Source organism: Durio zibethinus, chromosome 14, assembly GCF_047325235.1.
Source record: "Durio zibethinus cultivar Kanyao isolate XHJ-2024 chromosome 14, ASM4732523v1, whole genome shotgun sequence".
Classification (NCBI taxonomy): domain Eukaryota; kingdom Viridiplantae; phylum Streptophyta; class Magnoliopsida; order Malvales; family Malvaceae; genus Durio; species Durio zibethinus.
In genome coordinates this window covers 21,915,571-21,932,808 of record NC_143175.1, presented here as the reverse complement: position 1 = coordinate 21,932,808, position 17,238 = coordinate 21,915,571, and the positions used below count along the sequence as shown (strand labels likewise).

Sequence of the window (17,238 nt, the reverse complement as noted above, 5' to 3'; positions counted from 1 at the left end):
TTAAAAACATAAAACACACAATACCCCTAAGAAAGTGTAGTTTTGAATTTCAGGAAATGGTTTCAGCCAGCAGCAACTTCCTCCGCTGACGTAAAAATATTTGGAACAAAGAATGAAAGCTTAGTGAAAAAAATGGCAGACAACAATTAAGGCATGTGAATAAATTTTTAAGACTCCTGTATCGACTGAAGAGATATCGAAATGTAAGAATGGGGCTAGCCTAATGTAAAACATCGCTGCTACAAAGCCATTTTAACAGAAAACAAAGAATTGACAATGCAGACAAACTTGTGTCATCTGATGACCATAAGACAATATGCTTGAAAGTCTAAAATGAAGACAAACCGAGGTAAGTGAAAGTGATACAGACACTACACATGGTTTAGGTTTCTGAAAATATGATTGTAGATGAGGTTCCTGCCATGCGGATTTCTTGGGAGGAAGATCTATCTACTGCTGTTTGTCCCGTCTTGCCTCTGAACTCTCCCCGCCATTCTTGGGCTTGGCTGGAGCTATCTTGGCAGGAGTTGAACGCTCTGACTGAGAGAAGAGGATTAAGATTTGCATGAGGATGGTAACAATGGCCAAGCCAAATGCTGACAATGCAATGCCCTTCCATGAGGATAAAAGTGACGACCATTGCAGAAACTTGAGAGCCCCATAAGCCACAAGACATGCCCAAGAGGTAACAACCTGACCAGGAATAAGAATATTGTTCATCATATTAAGCTCAAGAAGCAACTCTTACAACACCAGAAAAACAAGACAATGCCACACCAGCTGAAGAAAATCAAAATGAAGATTGGCTAATTTGACACAAAGAATCTCACCAAAAGAGACTTGATCGGCCTACCAACATCCTGCAATGGTTGGTCACTGAAAGTGTCCTCAGCTATGTGTTTGTCCAACAACTTGTCCTATATGAGAAATCAAACAGAAACAAAACCATAAGTAGGAAACTAGTGCATGAACTACTGCAAGCACAAGAATAAACATGATTAAACATAAATCACAAAGATAAACAACCTTGTCAAGGTTACAATCCTTCCTTTCATTTTCAAGCATATAATTATTTCAGACATGCATGGAAGACCACCTAGAACAGCACCCTGCTATGCACTAGATGAAGAATACTCACCTTCTCCACAAAGATATCTTTACACCACTGTGCAACAGCTTCGTCCGTGTCAGGCAGTTCCTTCATGAGATGCCTCTTAATGTGTACATGCACCTGCAAGCGAGTGAAACAATATCTTAATCAACTGAATAAACCCAATAGAACTGCAAGTCATTCAACAATCAACTAAGATGTTTAAGATCAATGGCACTTGTAGGTTTAATAATCAGAACTTACGAATGACATACATGATTCAACCATAGGAGAAGCAGAAGGAAAAGCAAATACTTTTCCAGCATGGCCTAAGACTACATTCTCAGTGAGTTGTTTCCATAATTAAACCTAGCAACTCAACCAATTCCATGTTGCCATAAAGTAACTACAACAAATTAACTAATTCCTGAAAAGCCCATGACCAACAAACTCGTTGGCCTTCACTCCAGGGATTCTAAAAGATCTGATAAAAGATGTGAACAAATTATGAAGAATGCCCATTAGAGATATTTGACAGCAGATTATGCCTTTACACTCAGAACGAATTTCATGATAATGCGGAATTTAGAAGTGAAATCCTTAAGGAGACCTGCAGCAAATTCTCCAAGGACATATCAATGTGAAATATAGGGAAAGCAATGTTAATCTTCAAATCCAGACATAATTATGCAAAGATATTTAACTAGCTTTACACAGTTGGCTTGAAATCTAACTTACCACAGAAGATTGCCCCTTGAAAAGTCTAAGCATTGTAGGTGAAGGTGAGCTTTTTGGAATAGCCACTGTCACATCATAAATGGCTGGGACAAATGAACGCATATGACTTACAGCTGAAACAAAGCCCTGAAGAAACACAAATAATGTTGATATTTTGGCCATATGTTTTTTATATGGAATTAGGATTAGCAAGGGCCTATAAGATAAGTGGCCCTGAACAAAATAAAGAACTCCAGTATTACAAAGGAGAGAAGTAAAACTATGTCCAACATGATTAATTCTCAACTAGAGGACTGGGTATAGATGTGAGGGTGCACAGTTGTATCAATGCTGAGGCTGGCTAAGCATTGAACCACTTTGCCAAAGGGTCAAGAAACTTGAAAAGTTAGTTTTTGGCAGAGGTTGCAACGATATCTGCAAATAACTAAACAAAATAAGATAAATTAAAGCTGAAATATTATTAATCTTACACTGAAAGAATGCTATCAACTTGAGTACCACAATCTAAATTCACGTACATAGACATCCATATATACAAAAAACGACATGGAATTCAAGAAAACTGGAGCAGTAAGAATCTCACCTTTGTACGAGGAATTAAAACATTTCTAGGAATAGGCAATCCTTGTGAGGTCGCATATTCTTGAGCTGCTAGAAGTTTTGCTTGCGTAAAGCGAGTTCCTTCTACAAAAAGTGCCAACCAAAAGGGCCGTGGGAAGTCCTTTAAACGTTGAAGGCCTGCCTGCAATTATAACTCCACTAGATTTTAACTAAGATCAATAAGGTAGTTTAGAAACAAGTATGCACTATCACACAAGTAAAAAAAGCAACACTTATGGTCATGTATATGTGTATACCATATAGAGAGCATAAGAAATTCTTGATACCCATGCATCGACAAAATTAAAAGAAAACATTTACCTTTAACGTATTTTCATCCTTGGCCCAGCTTCGTTCCAAAAACAGATACTCAGAAAACCACATTGACCAGCCTATGACCTGCACATATCAGACATGAATTAATTCTTCATAACTTTGCAAAAGTAAAACCATATATTCTTCTTTAATAAAGAAAAAATGGCATTCACTAGTATGCAGTAAAAACAAAACAGAGTGATATGCCCAGATAAAAGAAAGTAGGATACAAGTGCTAATAATCGTAGCAAGCTCATAATAGCATTTGCTTCATAATGTTCCAATTCAGGTAAAAGAAAGTAGGATCCAAGAGTTAATAATCAGAAATTGAGCCAGGTGAGCAAAAGAAGTTAAGAGAAGAAAAAAAAAAGGGAAAAAAAAAAACTACTACTCCAACACGAGACCTGCTTCTCACCTAGACTAACTTCAGGAATAAATATGACTATCTTCATGAAAAATACTAAGATCATCGCTCCCTACTTCAGGCACACTCACTTCACGTATGATACACAAGCTAAACTTTGAACTCTGACTAAGAAAGCAGATTTTCAAGTGAACAATCCTACTCCAGTTTTAAAAGCAGAAGCTAATGTAACATAAAATAAAACCGAGAAATTTCGACCAGAGTTTCTCACTAGTCTTAATTTTCTTCTTTTTTCCAAAAAGGAAAATAGTATTTAAGTTTACTTGCTGCTCATTTACTTATCTCATTAATTACCTACTGAGCTAATCACATTTCACACGTTTACATACATGAACATGTGTACTCGAGCATATGCAAATGTGCATGAAAATACCATGTAAACAGCATCATCATCAGCTATTATCATTCAAAATTGAAGAATAAAATATAAAATATCATCTGAAACTAAAAGAATTGGAAATGAACATAATCTCGCTATTGAAAGTTGAAACTTCAAATGAATAACACAAACACATACTGGAAGGAATTTTGATGATTTCTTCATCACTGCTAATGTACTCCCAAGACAACCTGATCGCTGTCAGATGCAAATTTAATTGTATCTTAGCCGCAGAAAACATTTTAAGAGAGAAAACAAATGAAGTTAGACTGTTAAATAGCCAATTTCCAATTAGTGCCAAATATTTTTTTGATTGCACATGTCAAGCAAACAGTATGCAAAAAAATTCTGAGTTGGAATACATTAATTACATACCTGAGCCAAAACCCATCCAACTAACCAATCGATATCACTTCTGTGATTGGATACAACAAGGGCATGTTCCTTACCTGAAAAATTTTACAATATCAAATGACAAGAAACCGTTCAAAATATTTAGGATAGAACAATACCCATTATCCATGTAACTCTAAGACCAAGAACTAAGTTTCTTAGTATAGGAGATTGACATTACCCATTAAATTGAAGCTTTCATGATCTGCAAACACTTTAATCTGCAAATAAAATGTCTCAAAGATCAAAAGCTAATTTTTAGGAGACTACTTAAGGTATGGCATCCATGGTAGCAGTTCTTTTCCCACATTAACAAAGTTGGCTTGCTAACAGCCAATAATTAACACCTAATTCATATAACATCCATCAGCTCTTAGAGATGATAGAAAACTTCAAAACAATAGTTCAACTCATATTTGCATAATTATGCAGACGAATTGACAATGCACCAATCTTGAAGCCTATGGACACAAAAATACTAGTTGGACAAAAAGCCTTCATCTAACTAAAGCCTACCAGCAAATGTAATAGCTGGTCACTGGAAGCATGTAAATTTTGACACTGCACAACAATCTCATTTTCCAATACCTTTGTCTCAGTGACATCCTATCTCCAGTTAAGATTACGAAAATTCCATTCACGTTCATTAACCAAAAGTATTTCCACATTCAGAATCACAAAGAAGGCAGTGAAAAGCTTTGAGCGGGCTTTATATCTTGGTGCTTAGCATGTGAAGATTATTTTTGACACCAACTTTTTACAATTATAGTTGGAAATGGAAGTATAAAGCATTTAGGCACTTGATCATCATAAACTGCCATCTCAGGAAGGGTTCAGCATTAGAGAAAACTATCCTCAAAATTCCCAAAAAAGTTAATAATTGGTGATTCGAAACATATAATTTAAACAATGGAATAAAGGAACCAATTAACACCTTAACTCCCGCCCACCAATCAACAAGCCATACGAGTTCCAGCCACAACAACTCTGCAACCACCCTATTGATCTTTCTATAAGTGTTCTTGGACAGTGGCCGAATGAGAACAAAGCAAACTGCCTGAAAAAAAAAAAAAAAAAAAAAAAAAAAAAGCATACAATTCCACAACATGAAAAATGGTGATTGACAAAGAGATAGAGAAAAACAACAGCCAATGAATCAAACTGAATCAACTTGTCTAACACAGTAAATTCTGATTGCTACAAAAACAAAGGAACAAAAATACTGACTTAAATCCCATTTTTAGCATGAAAATGGCATCGCTAAATATGAAAGCAAATATGGCAACAAAAGCAGATGGTTGTATCATGCTCAAACCAAAGATTCCAATTTAATTTTCTTTTCCTAAATTTTATTTAGCTCAGACGTAAAGCAGATTCAAAACCCATCTGTACATGCAAGCTGATTAATAATATCAGTTCAAAAACAAATAAAAATAAACCTATCAGCATTTACTTTTAATGCATCCACAAGAGAAAAATAGAATCCCAGCAAGCAAAAATTACCGAAGAAAATAAACAAAAAACCACTTAATCAAATCGAAAGACAAAACAAATCCCTTAAGAAGTTAAAACAAAACCAAATCTATAAAATTAAAGCTAAAAAAAAAGGAACCTGAATAAGATTAACAACGAGGCCGGAGATGAAGAAGAGAAGGCCCAATGGGACGATGACAGCTGCCGCTGCAATCACCATTGACACCACCACCACTAGTGCGATTTTAGATTTATTTTTAAAAAGAGAAGATTATAGTAAATCTTTCCTTTTCCCTTTTTTTTTTAATTCAATATTGTGAGAATTAAAAAAAAATTTTGAATTAATTGTGTTGTGCAAGTGAGCGACGAGATAGAAGCGCAGAAAATGACAAACTCCGAAAAAAACGATGGAAATAGAAAAGGCTTTAAAAGCAGTTTTCCCGTTTTAAGGGGAAAAATTATTATGAATGGAGACGTTGGAGGACCGCTGCAACAATATCTCATTTATTGGGATTTTAATAGTAATTCATTTACTATGACAAGTGTCTCGCGGGTTGGGTTTTTAAATGCTAAGTTCGGTTCGCTTGCCCAAGCTCAATCCTTTAAAAATATCGTTCAAAATATAAAAATTATTTTAAATTAATATTTAAATTAATTAAATAAAATATTTTATTAATAAAATGATATTTCATATTAAATCATATTAAATAAAATATTTTGCCTTTTCCTCAAATAATTTTGTTGACATTAAGGTAAAAGTGTCCATGGGTTCGACACTTACAGCTTGCCCAAGCCTATTCATTCGAGCCCAATTAGATCTATTTATTATTTAAAATAATATTAAATTTTATTTTAATACATTTTTAAATATATTAAAATTAAATTTAAATAAATTTATTTTAATGTTGCATTAATGCTTGTGACACGAATGTAGCATTAAATGTAGACGTGGCATTATAGATTAATTGAGTAATTTTATACAACAAAATTAATTTTCTTAATATATCATAAAAAAAACATGCACCAATCTTTCAAATCAAAATTAAAATTTTTACCACTAATTTTTTTTCTTAACTTTAAAACAGAGATCAATATCTTCACGCTTAATCCTTTTAGCAAATCTTTTCAACCCAAATTATCTCAAGTAAACTTGATTTGAAGCCAACATATGATGGGCAATGGCGTGTGGGATTTGAGTAATTTGTTGTTATTAATCAGAAATCATGACTTAGCCTTGGTAAGATGGTATGCCTAAATCCCTAAATTAAGATTTTATTTTCTTCTTAAACATCATGTGTTATCAAACATCAAAGAAAATAGGAATTAGTATTATAATTGTATAAAAAAATGGTATTATTAGATGTAATTAATAATAACTCATTTTAAAGTATGTTATTGATTAGAATTTAAGACTATAACTAAATTTTGAATTCTAATTTTAAGATGGGAAGAGTAAAATTTATAAAATGAAAATATATATATTACATAATTAAAATTATAATTAAGATTATTAAAATTGTATAAAAATTATCAAAATTATATTATAAGTTATTAAAATTATATCAAAGTCACCAAAAGTTGTCAAATTTTTAACAAATATTACTAAATTATATAAAAATTATGAAAATTATACCAAATGTTACCAAAATTATATAAAAAATTATGAAAAACCAAAGGTTACCAACTATCACTGATTAACAAAATTATATCAATATATTGCTAAAATTTATCAAAAGTTACTAAAATTGTATCAATGATTATTAAAATTATACCAAAAATTATCAGACTTCTAACAATGATTATTAAGTTATATCAAATATATTCAGTATCAATTATAACAAAAGTTATCAAAATTATATAAAAAAATTATATAAAAAAAATTATCAAATTGTATCAAATGTTATTAAATTATATTAAAAATTACCAAAATTAAAATTATATAAAAATTTATTAAAATTATATCAATGGTTATATTAATGCGGTTAACTATTTATATTAAGCACTAAAGGTTGCTCTTAGCCATTTATAAAAGGTTTATCCAGACACTAGATAACTTGGAAGTACAAAATTTATTTTGGCTGTTTTAAGAAATGAACTGCTATGATGTGAGTGAAGTTTAGAATTCATATAAGCTTTTAGTAATATCTATTAACAAGGGTTGTCATTGTCACAAGCCGACTGAAAATTTACTCATCTGATAACATATTAAACTTCTCATTTTATATCTCTGATGGCACTGTTATTTTCCCTGCATTTTAAACCCGCTATATTTTCTTTCTAACTAGTTGCTGTGTATCTAAACAAATAGAGATTAGACAATTCTGTAGCTTTTTTCCGATTAAAGTTCAAAAGAGCAAAAGCTCTCTCTCTTCCTCTTCAAGTTTGTAGTATTTCGTCCCCTTGACGCTCATAAGTTTGCATGGTCAACCAAAATTATCCTTCAGACTTAAGTCTTACAGCAGCATAAACTTCTCTCTCGTTTGTGAAGGGTTGTGGATTCCTGTGGAATGTTCAATAATAATCAGATCTGTTTATTTGGAATTCTAGAACCAATTTTTCTTATGTATAATGTGGAATTTGAAGTGTTTGGTGGGGGTTTAGGGTTCAAAATATGTGGGGAAACTCTTCAGAGACGATATCTTGTGTCATTGCATGGGCATGCCAATTACCTCTTTGCAGTGTTTTGTTTTCTCTGAAGCTTGAATATTCAATTTGACCACCAGAGAACCAACGATGCATTTCTTTTATGTATGTTTTGATGTGTTGAATGTGCTCTCAATTTGCACTTCATGACCTCTGGTTTAGTGTTTTTTTTTTTTTTGTATGTATGAACATCATGCTAACCTCTTTTTATTGTTTTAACTAGACTTTGGACTACAAAGTTACATAATGACCCTTGGAGGCGGCAACTTGCTCACCTTGAAAAGGACTATGGATTACCACCAGAATGTTTGATAAGAGCCAAGTGAAGAGCTATGAACTAATAACATGCTGCAGTTGAAGAGCTAAAGTGGCCAAAACCAATGGACATGAATCAACATTTTTATCTCCTTGAAAAGAGTTGAGTTTCAGAGAAGTGTGTAATAGCCGACCAACTGGATATCGACAACAAAGCCGGATATCCCAAGATATGTCCATTGATGCAAGATTCTTAACCAAACAGAAGCAGATGCAGGTTACAGGATTTTGTTATGGATTGATACAAGTTTTTAAAGAGTGTTGAAGATAATTAAAAAAGGAAAATTGTTAGAGGAACTGAGGAGGGAACATACCAAGTGCATTTTAGAAAAGAGATGTGGAAGTTGAAACCTTTTTTTTCTTCTTTTTTTGTATTATTTGTAAGATCAAGTTAATTTTTGTCCACACAAACATTATGAATTGTGGTCTAATATATTAGAATGCCAACAAATTTGACTGAAAGCAGTTTTCATGTCCTTTGGCTTTTCCCCTTTTCTTCTTACATTCTCAAAAACGATGCACTCTCTATATTAATTTTAGATTTCTTTCCACACAAGCAACAGTTTTACGGGTTGAATGCATTGCAAAGATGTTTACTCAAAGAGAAACCATAAGCAGCTCAAATTCAGCAAAACAATCATTTAGAGTGGAGTATGAATCTTATTAATTAAGAATTGGAAATTCATTTTGAAAGGATTCATATCAATGGTCAGATATGCTTTAATAATCATTTCTCATAATGAAAATATATATAGCCCTATTTTGATCTGGTTTGGTATAGAATAAACTTATAATCATGGAATCAATTTGATCATTTAGATTATAAATTCATAACCGTAGTCCATTCCCATTTTGGACGGAACACATCTACTATCATAATTAAAAAATTGGAGCTAAAATTAGCAATGTTTGATATTATTGCATAAATTCAAACTCTAAGCAGCCTAGTGAGTTTCATGCTATCAAAACTAAATAAATAAATAAATAAAACAAATTGGGATGCTTATTTTTTCATGGTCAATTAAGAAGGAAAAATTAAGAAGAAACTCTGGAAATTGTTTACAGGCTTTGACTGAGAAAAAATAATACTACTATAAATAGTAATTAGCACCGTTCAAAGTAGCAATTCTTTTCCATATTTATCTGAGTTTGTATGGAAAAAAGTAGGCGAAGGAGTCGTTTTTCCCAGGCAAAAACTTCGTTAAAGTGTTTAATCTCCTTAACAATCTCCTTTACATTGCCGGTTCATCTGGTTTTCCCATGTCTTAATTTAGTGCAACTTAACTTTTTTTTTGTTTTTCAGTTTTCTTTTACAGTTCGATTTTGTTGGCAAACAAACTTGAATTTCATGCATGCAAAGTTAATGATATTATATGATTAAAGATTAACTACTTTCTCCTTGTCTTTGTTAGCCAAGTTGTTTTTTGCATGGTCCAAAAATGGCTACCAACAATGGCATTTCTGCGCCTGTTTGCCCTGCACCAATGAAGGCTACGTCCAATGGAGCTTTCCAGAATGAAAATCCACTCGATTTTGCTCTTCCATTGCTGATTGTTCAGATAATTTTGGTGGTCTCTTTTACCAGAATCCTCGCTATCATTCTTCGGCCTTTAAGGCAACCTAGAGTCATTGCAGAGATCATTGTAAGTTCTACTTTTATCTTCATTTCAGCCTGTTGTTTCTTTTAACAAGATAAGGAGGAACAATGTCTGACTATATATATATAACTAGAACAATTAAAAGGGTAAATTCTTATTTAGACAAATTGAATTTAAATGTTATATATAATTGTTTCACTCAGTGATGATATGATCCTTTTTTTAAACCAGGGAGGAATTTTGCTTGGTCCTTCTGCCTTGGGAAGAAGCGAGAAGTTGTTGAACACATTTTTCCCAAAAAGAAGCATGACTGTGTTGGACACCCTGGCCAACATTGGTCTGCTCTACTTCTTGTTTTTGGTGGGTCTTGAGCTCGACATTCGAGCAATTCGTCGCACAGGCAAAAAGGCTTTAGTAATAGCAGCTGCTGGGATCAGTCTTCCATTTGTTCTTGGCATTGGTACATCACTTGTTCTTCGTTCTACCATCAACAAAGGAGTTAATCAGATATCTTTCCTTGTTTTCATGGGGGTAGCTCTCTCTATAACGGCCTTTCCTGTCCTTGCTCGTATTCTCGCTGAGCTAAAACTCCTAACAACCGATGTTGGCCGCATAGCAATGTCTGCTGCAGCTGTCAACGATGTTGTTGCCTGGGTACTTCTCGCACTCGCAATTGCACTCACTGGATCCAACCATTCTCCTCTCGTCTCTGTGTGGGTGCTGCTTTGTGGAGCAGTTTTCATTTTATTTGCCATTTTGGTATTGAAACCAATACTTGCATTCATGGCTAGGCGTTCTCCTGACGGTGAGCCAGTGAAGGAGCTCTATATTTGTATTACACTATCACTGGTACTGGCTGCAGGTTTTGTCACGGATACCATTGGCATTCATGCACTCTTTGGGGCTTTTGTGGTGGGGATATTAGTACCCAAAGACGGTCCTTTCGCCGGCGTGTTGATAGAGAAGATAGAAGATCTAGTTTCAGGGCTTTTCTTGCCGCTTTACTTTGCATCTAGTGGATTGAAAACCAATGTTGCAAGTATCAAAGGGGCCCAATCGTGGGGGTTGCTAGTGCTTGTTATATTCAATGCTTGTTTTGGGAAGATTGCTGGCACAATTGGTCTATCAATGTTGTTCAAGGTGCCTTTCATGGAAGCTCTGACACTTGGGTTCCTTATGAACACGAAAGGCCTGGTGGAACTCATCGTCCTTAATATAGGCAAGGACCGCAAGGTATATATTTTTTTAATTTACTATCTCTTGAAATGCACAACTTGGTATTTAATTGAAATGCAACCCAACCGTGAGCACTGTTCATTGCAGGTGCTAAACGACCAATCTTTTGCTATCTTAGTTCTAATGGCATTATTTACTACCTTCATCACAACCCCAATTGTGATGGCTATTTACAAGCCTACCAGAAAGGGAAAGCCTTACAAGCATCGAAGGATTCAGCGCAAAGACCTTGATACAGAGCTTCGAATCCTGTCTTGTTTCCATAGTACTCGTAACATTCCTACCCTGATCAATCTGATAGAGGCCTCTCGGGGGATTCGGAAAAGGGGACACCTCTGTGTATATGCTATGCATCTTATGGAACTCTCTGAACGATCATCAGCCATTTCAATGATTCACAAAGCCCGAAAAAATGGTCTACCCTTTTGGAACAAGAAACGTGAGGATCAAGACCAAATGGTTATTGCATTTGAGGCATATCAGCAGCTAAGAAGCGTCACTGTCCGCCCCATGACTGCAATCTCAGCTTTGAATAGTATCCATGAAGATATTTGCACTAGTGCTGATCGAAAGCGAGCTGCCCTAATTCTAATGCCATTCCACAAGCACCAAAGACTAGATGGATCAATGGAGTCTTTGGGACACTCATTCCATCTAGTCAACCAACGTGTCCTCCGACATGCCCCTTGCTCTGTGGGAATTCTTGTAGACCGTGGCCTGGGAGGCACCACCCAAGTTGTTGCTAGTGAAGTGTCTTACTCGATGGTGGTACCTTTCTTTGGGGGTCAAGACGATCGTGAAGCACTTGCATATGGAATGAGGATGGCTGAGCACCCTGGAATCAAGCTAACGGTCCTTAAGTTTACACCCAAAACTGGAATGTCACTAGATCCTAAAGCTGATGTTGAAACTGAATCAGACATGGACAATGAAATTTTGTCCGAGTCCATTAATTTAAGCAAGAACAACGAGTCAGTAATACATGAAGAGAAAACAATGAGCAGCAAAGAAGACATAATTGCTGCTTTGAGCTCAATGAGCAACGCTAGCCTGTTTCTGGTAGGACGAATGTCACCAACAATGCCATTGACGGAAAGGGGTACTGACTGTCCTGAACTAGGCCTTGTTGGAAGCTATTTAGCCTCGTCTGACTTCTCCACCACTTCATCCGTTTTGGTGATCCAACAATATGATCCTTCCAAAAATGCCATGGAAAAACTCCTATATGACAGCAATGGGGTTTCAAATGCAGCAGAGCCAAGTAGTGTGTGAGGGAAAGAGAGAGAGACGAGAAGAGATATACGCTATTTTTCTTTGCATTGCATGGGTGCATAAGATGTAGGAGATCATTTTGTATGTTGGATGATATTACAATGTAATAAGTGAACTGTAGCTTCTCCATTTGTCCAATGAAATATGGGATTGTGCTCCAATAATCAAATATTCATCTCCAAAACGTCAAAATAGTTTACATTAGTTCATTAATTCAATTTAGAATAAGAATATGAATTAAAGCCATGCATTTTTTTTTTCAAATAACACGACCACACGAGTTGAGTCCCTCATTAAAAAAGATGTAAAAACCCCCCCGTAAACCCAATTTAAATCCACGTGTCAATCTTTCACTAGTTCTCTTTGATAACTTGATCACTTCACTCCCTTCAAAAACCCTCGTTTTATAACAGGTCTCCTTGTCTAGACTGTTTTCTTCCCTCTTTGTTTTGTCTTCTATTTTTTTGACCATGTACTTATCATCTCTCGCTCTCGACCCGAGCGCAGTCGCAACCTCAGGATGGGCCCACCAGAGGCCCAGTCGCCACTTTCAACACCACCGCTGTAACTTCGTTGTTTGCTCCTTGAAGCCCGCCGCCTCCTCTTCTTTGAGTGTGGCTGAGTCGGCGACCAGTGAATCGCTGAGTCGAATCAGGTCGCTGAGTCAGGTATCTGGCGTGTTGGGGTCTCAGTGGGGTGATGAAGGCAAAGGCAAGCTAGTTGATATCTTGGCTGAGCACTTCGACATCGTCGCTCGCTGCCAGGTACCACTCTTATACGCTTATTTTTACACGTATTTTCTTTTTCTTCTGTTTCTTTTTGGTTTCATAAGCAAAAGGTACTTCTTTTGGATACTATAAAAACAAATGATAAATTTCTTAAAATAAATAAAATGAATAGTGATGAGACGAACGGAGCCTTAGATTAATCTATTTTCAATTGGACTTACAATTGATTAAAATTGATCTCTTCTTTAAAAAATGTGAAATTATTGGTGTGATTCTTTGCAATTTGATACATAGGAAAATTGCTTGAAAAATGAGGTTAAAAGTCAAGCTTGATTGACTTAAGGTGTAATTTTTTTTGGTGTTAAAGTACGTTTGAATGCAAAAGCAGATTTTTTTGAATTATCAAAAATTAAAAATTTTTAAGGAACAAATATATGATTTTACGTTTATGTCTAACAATTATGTTTGAATGTGTTCTTTTTACTAGTATTTGTTTTTGTTGCAAAGAAGGCCGCAGCCTAGGAACAAGGGAAGGGGTTGTGTGCTGAATGCCACCTGAATGGCTACATGAACCAACGCTAAACTCTGGGTTCTATAGTATTTGCTTTTGCTTCTTAGCAACTTTTCAGGAAGTTAACAAAAATGTAGCAAAACTAACAACCAAAGGTAGCATAGATAGTTTTACACCTCTTATCATATTTGGATTTAAGAGACCTTAAATCTGAAATCATGGTAGGAAAGTTTGTTTAACTGAATTAGCAAGGGCTTAGACTTTCAAGTTTCAACCTATGGTTCTTTAGTAGAAGTACAAGTAGTAAGGTTTAACCTTTCATTTCACAGTTTCTTTTAACTTTAAATTATTTATAATTGATTTTGTGATTGGTGATTTGTGCCTGGGAGAGTGTTTGTGATGTCATGTGGACAGAATGTTAACCATGGAAATGTGATTAACCCACAACTTTAATCAATTTGCATTTGGAACTTAATTCTTATTTAAAGACTTTTCTCCCGGACTGGACCTTTAAGTTATCTATTGCAGTATAATGGCCCTTTTTCTTCATACTACAGGTAATTTTAGGAACTTTTACAGATCATAAGTAACGTGATATGACTTGCCCTTGCATATGAGTTTGGTTGTTCATATAATAATAGGGTCTATCTACTGCTTCTTTCTGAAAAGGAAAAGGGAAATAAAAAATGTTGAATGGTTATAACAAACTATTCATTGTGCACTGCTAGTTCTATATAAGCACATGCAGAAATGTCTTATTTGGACAGAGTGCGACTACATTTTATAATGATAATTTAAGAGTTTAATTAGCTAGCTTGAATTTGTTGTTATAAGAGTTTAATTAGCCAGCTTGAATTTGTGGTTTCTAATTAGTCACTGCAAGTAGCATCCTTCTTAGTATTGGAAAATTTTATGATTTCAGGGTGGAGCTAATGCTGGACATACCATCTATAATTCAGAGGGAAAGAAGTTTGCCCTTCACCTTGTACCTTCTGGCATCCTTAATGAGGAGACTGTATGTGTTATTGGAAATGGAGTAGTGGTACATTTGCCAGGCCTATTCAAAGAAATTGATGGGTTGGAAGCTAATGGGGTCTCCTGCAAAGGAAGGATATTGGTATCTGACCGTGCTCACTTGCTATTTGATTTTCATCAAGTAGTTGATGGACTTAGGGAAGCTGAGCTTGCTAAGTCATTGATTGGCACAACTAGAAGAGGAATTGGACCTTGTTACTCAAACAAGATGATCAGGAATGGCATTAGAGTAAGTGACTTGAGGCACATGGATACTTTCCCTCAGAAGCTTGATATTTTATTATCAGATGCAGCTTCAAGGTTTCCTGGTTTTAACTATACCCCAGAAATACTCAGGGAAGAGGTTGAAAATTACAAGAGATTTGCTGAGAGGTTGGAGCCTTTCATTGCTGATACTGTGCATGTGATGAATGAATCAATTGAACAGAACAAGAGGATATTGGTTGAAGGTGGCCAGGCTACTATGCTAGACATTGATTTCGGTACTTATCCCTTTGTAACTTCCTCAAGTCCATCAGCTGGTGGAATCTGCACCGGGCTTGGTATTGCTCCAAGAGTTGTGGGTGATCTAATTGGAGTTGTAAGTGAATGATTTGTTTTGTCTACTTTTCTTGGTTTCTTCATCAGATAATTGATTTGTTGCATGGTTGGTGGTATGAATTAGAGAAGCGATACAAAATCAAATGGTTCTGTTATAAATGTAGATGTTTTTCTTAATGCATAAAATATGTTTAACTTCAATCATTTTCCTCTCTCTTAAATACTCCGCAGGTAAAAGCATATACCACAAGAGTTGGTTCTGGTCCTTTCCCAACTGAAATCCTGGGTCAAAGGGGTGACATCCTTAGGTTTGCTGGGCAAGAGTTTGGCACAACTACTGGCCGCCCTCGTCGTTGCGGTTGGCTTGATATAGTTGCTCTTAAGTTCTGCTGTCAGATTAATGGCTTTTCTTCTCTAAATCTCACCAAACTGGATGTTTTGTCGGATCTTCCTGAAATTAGATTGGGTGTTACTTATAAACAAGTTGATGGTACACCAGTCCAATCATACCCATCTGATCTTCGTCTTCTTGAGCAGTTGAAGGTTAGTCAACTTTTCTAACATAATTGACACTCATCAGATCTTTTATTTTTATTTTTTTCCCTTTTCACTATACAAATCTAACTTATTCAGTTGTCTTATTGATACTGCATTCTAAGTTTAAATTAAGACCCAACTGGAAGTCCTTTGAAAAATAGGCACCATGTAGGAGAACACCATATGTTGATTGCTTTTTCTTCTTTGAGCTTTCCTTTAATGTGTGCAATGTTGAAAGCAAATAATAGACCTTTCCCCATACCCTGTGCATAGCGGGAGCACTTTACGCACCTCAGAATGGTAACAATGGATATTTGATGCATTAGCAAATACTAGGTTGTTCGCATTTGATATTATTCTAGCAGTTGTTAAAGCACTCTTGTTAACTCATTTTTAGGTTGAATATGAAGTTTTGCCTGGATGGAAGTGTGACATTTCTTCCATCAGAAACTATTCAGATCTTCCAAAGGCTGCACAACAATATGTTGAGAGGATAGAGGAGCTTGTTGGTGTGCCTGTCCATTATATTGGAGTCGGACCTAGCCGTGATGCTCTCATTCTCAAATGATTTGACCAGTTTTCAATCATATTATTACTAGTTGATTTTCTTGCACTAACGCAAAAATAAATAAATAATACTATTTGTGATGGAAAAGTGTTAATCCCCTTATGATGGGGAAATTTTTGGGATGAAAGTAGGGAAATACATAAAATTTGTTGTCATAAAATAACAAATATCTTCACCTGTTCTGGTTACTCGCATTGGGGATAAATGAATGTGGACGTTTTCAATCTGCTTTAGGAAATTTGGTTTAGCAGCATATTGTGCTTAGAAGTCTCTCTGAATATATTTTGATAATGAAAGCTTTGATCTCTATTTTCTCTTCTATTCAATTCATCAGTTGAAAATGTAGTTTCGATCATTTGTAAAATTTGGGTATGTTCAGATAATAATAATAATAATAATAATAATAATAATAATAATAAAATTGTTGTCTGATATTGGTGAAAGAAAGATTTTGAAAATATTTAATGAGAATGTATGAAAGTCTTTTATTCTATTCATAAACCAGCGAAAATGAATTGAAATAAAAAAATGTGTTATGGATTTTATTTAAAATAAAATCCAAATCTTTTAATAGCTTTTTCTTTTTAAAAAAGAAAATTCTTATAGTAGTTTATTAAAAATATGTTAGGTGTGCAAATGCATAATTAATTAATTAGGAATCATATTCAAGGTCACATTTACAAAAGAATTTTTCGCTAAATGTAATATAATTATTTTTTTAATTTTTAATACATTTTTAATATTTAATTTTTATTTATTTAATTTATAAAAATATTACGTATTTAAATCTTTCTGTATGCAGAACTCTCCAATCTTTTTATCAAGTAGTATGTATAATAATGG

General features: G+C 34.7%; 3 protein-coding genes across 4 annotated transcripts; 2 read left to right on the top strand and 1 right to left on the bottom strand.

Moving 5' to 3' along the window:
• Window positions 1-133: 133 nt before the first annotated feature.
• On the bottom strand, window positions 134-5,989 carry LOC111294992 (1-acyl-sn-glycerol-3-phosphate acyltransferase 2-like). Of its 2 annotated transcripts, XM_022888313.2 has the most exons (11): window positions 5,552-5,989; window positions 4,874-4,996; window positions 4,121-4,160; window positions 3,922-3,995; window positions 3,685-3,744; window positions 2,750-2,827; window positions 2,412-2,570; window positions 1,829-1,954; window positions 1,139-1,231; window positions 831-917; window positions 134-693 (listed from the first exon to the last, which is right to left on the bottom strand). In XM_022888313.2, exons 1-11 carry the CDS (start codon window positions 5,630-5,632, stop codon window positions 451-453), a joined length of 1,164 nt encoding a protein of 387 aa, XP_022744048.2. In that variant the 5' UTR covers window positions 5,633-5,989; the 3' UTR covers window positions 134-450. The 2 variants fall into 2 exon arrangements, with proteins under 2 accessions (XP_022744048.2, XP_022744050.2); XM_022888315.2 differs by lacking the exon at window positions 3,685-3,744 and having other exon boundaries at window positions 5,552-5,944.
• Window positions 5,990-9,729: 3,740 nt separating this feature from the next.
• LOC111294494 (cation/H(+) antiporter 19-like) lies at window positions 9,730-12,492 on the top strand. Its single transcript, XM_022887812.1, has 3 exons — window positions 9,730-10,013; window positions 10,200-11,201; window positions 11,292-12,492. The coding sequence occupies exons 1-3, from the start codon at window positions 9,810-9,812 to the stop codon at window positions 12,474-12,476; spliced, it is 2,391 nt and encodes a 796-aa protein (XP_022743547.1). The 5' UTR covers window positions 9,730-9,809; the 3' UTR covers window positions 12,477-12,492.
• Window positions 12,493-12,897: 405 nt separating this feature from the next.
• On the top strand, window positions 12,898-16,633 carry LOC111294495 (adenylosuccinate synthetase 2, chloroplastic-like). The gene is made up of 4 exons (XM_022887813.2): window positions 12,898-13,240; window positions 14,638-15,330; window positions 15,522-15,833; window positions 16,225-16,633. Exons 1-4 carry the CDS (start codon window positions 12,947-12,949, stop codon window positions 16,393-16,395), a joined length of 1,470 nt encoding a protein of 489 aa, XP_022743548.2. The 5' UTR covers window positions 12,898-12,946; the 3' UTR covers window positions 16,396-16,633.
• Window positions 16,634-17,238: the final 605 nt, after the last annotated feature.

Excerpts from the sequence above, each read along its gene's own strand:
- LOC111294992 (XM_022888313.2), bottom strand. The coding sequence starts at position 5,632 with ATGGTGATTGCAGCGGCAGCTGTCATCGTCCCATTGGGCCTTCTCTTC. Across the intron at positions 1,232-1,828 it reads TCAAGGGGCAATCTTCTGTG|GTGCATGTACACATTAAGAG; the intron begins GTAAGTTAGATT and ends ACTCGCTTGCAG. Across the intron at positions 918-1,138 it reads AAGATATCTTTGTGGAGAAG|GACAAGTTGTTGGACAAACA; the intron begins GTGAGTATTCTT and ends TTTCTCATATAG.
- LOC111294495 (XM_022887813.2), top strand. The coding sequence starts at position 12,947 with ATGTACTTATCATCTCTCGCTCTCGACCCGAGCGCAGTCGCAACCTCA. Across the intron at positions 15,331-15,521 it reads TGGGTGATCTAATTGGAGTT|GTAAAAGCATATACCACAAG; the intron begins GTAAGTGAATGA and ends AATACTCCGCAG. Across the intron at positions 15,834-16,224 it reads GTCTTCTTGAGCAGTTGAAG|GTTGAATATGAAGTTTTGCC; the intron begins GTTAGTCAACTT and ends ACTCATTTTTAG.
- LOC111294494 (XM_022887812.1), top strand. The coding sequence starts at position 9,810 with ATGGCTACCAACAATGGCATTTCTGCGCCTGTTTGCCCTGCACCAATG. Across the intron at positions 10,014-10,199 it reads GAGTCATTGCAGAGATCATT|GGAGGAATTTTGCTTGGTCC; the intron begins GTAAGTTCTACT and ends TTTTTAAACCAG. Across the intron at positions 11,202-11,291 it reads ATATAGGCAAGGACCGCAAG|GTGCTAAACGACCAATCTTT; the intron begins GTATATATTTTT and ends TGTTCATTGCAG.